The 672-nt window shown below is 74.7% G+C and overlaps 1 protein-coding gene across 3 annotated transcripts in view; it reads left to right on the plus strand.

Annotated features, from left to right (window-relative positions):
* Positions 1-398: 398 nt before the first annotated feature.
* Positions 399-672, plus strand: part of AFAP1L2 (actin filament associated protein 1 like 2) — a 122,212-nt gene continuing 121,938 nt past the window's right edge. For all 3 annotated transcript variants that reach the window (XM_006162757.3, XM_014593411.2, XM_014593410.2), the window contains exon 1: positions 399-489. In XM_006162757.3, coding sequence (XP_006162819.1) covers positions 474-489 — 16 coding nt within the window. In that variant the 5' untranslated portion in view covers positions 399-473. The remainder of the gene's footprint in view (positions 490-672) is intronic.

A 672-nucleotide genomic window follows, 5' to 3' on the forward strand; every position in this document is an offset into this window, starting at 1 on the left:
CCTGGCTGGGACCTCAGTCTCGTCTGGCGTTGGGTTTGCAGTCCCCGCAGTTGGAAAACCAGGTTTAGAGGCCCGCCCGAACCTGTCCCTTAGGTGCTCCTCCCAGGGTTTGGGAACATCCCTGTCTTGCCCCCACCCCCCCGCGTCGGGGACCGAGAGTTGAAGACCGTGCGGGGCGGCCGGGGGCGGAGACCAGGGCGCTGAGTGCGCACGGGCTGGAGCGCGGACGACCAGCCCCGCGGGCTGCGGAGTTCCCCGGCGGGGCCGGGGCGGGGGCGAGAACTGGGAGAGCGAGCCAAGGCGGGGGCAGCCAGCCCGGGCGGGGACGGGGTCCGAAGCCCGGGGCGCGGCCCAGGAGGTCCGGCAGCTAGCGTGACCTCACGGGGAGGGGCCAGCGCGGCGGCCTGGGCGCGGAGCCGAGCGCCGGAGCTCAGCGCCCAGCAGAACCTAGAGGAGCGCACCCCGCGGCCCCGATGGAGCGGTACAAAGGTGAGGGCGCGGGGTCCCCGTGGGGGGTGCACCTCCCCTTCCGCCCAGAACGGCGCGGGCAAGGCGGGCTAGGGCTGGCTCCGCTGATGCCCAGGTGAGCAGAGCCGCTGCCCCTGCCCAGCCCGGACGTGTGCCGAGGGGGGGAGCGGCAGGCGCGCTCCAGCACACCGCGGGGGGGTCTGA

This window comes from Tupaia chinensis, unplaced genomic scaffold, assembly GCF_000334495.1.
Source record: "Tupaia chinensis unplaced genomic scaffold, TupChi_1.0 Scaffold140534_1, whole genome shotgun sequence".
NCBI classification, from domain to species: Eukaryota; Metazoa; Chordata; class Mammalia; order Scandentia; family Tupaiidae; genus Tupaia; species Tupaia belangeri.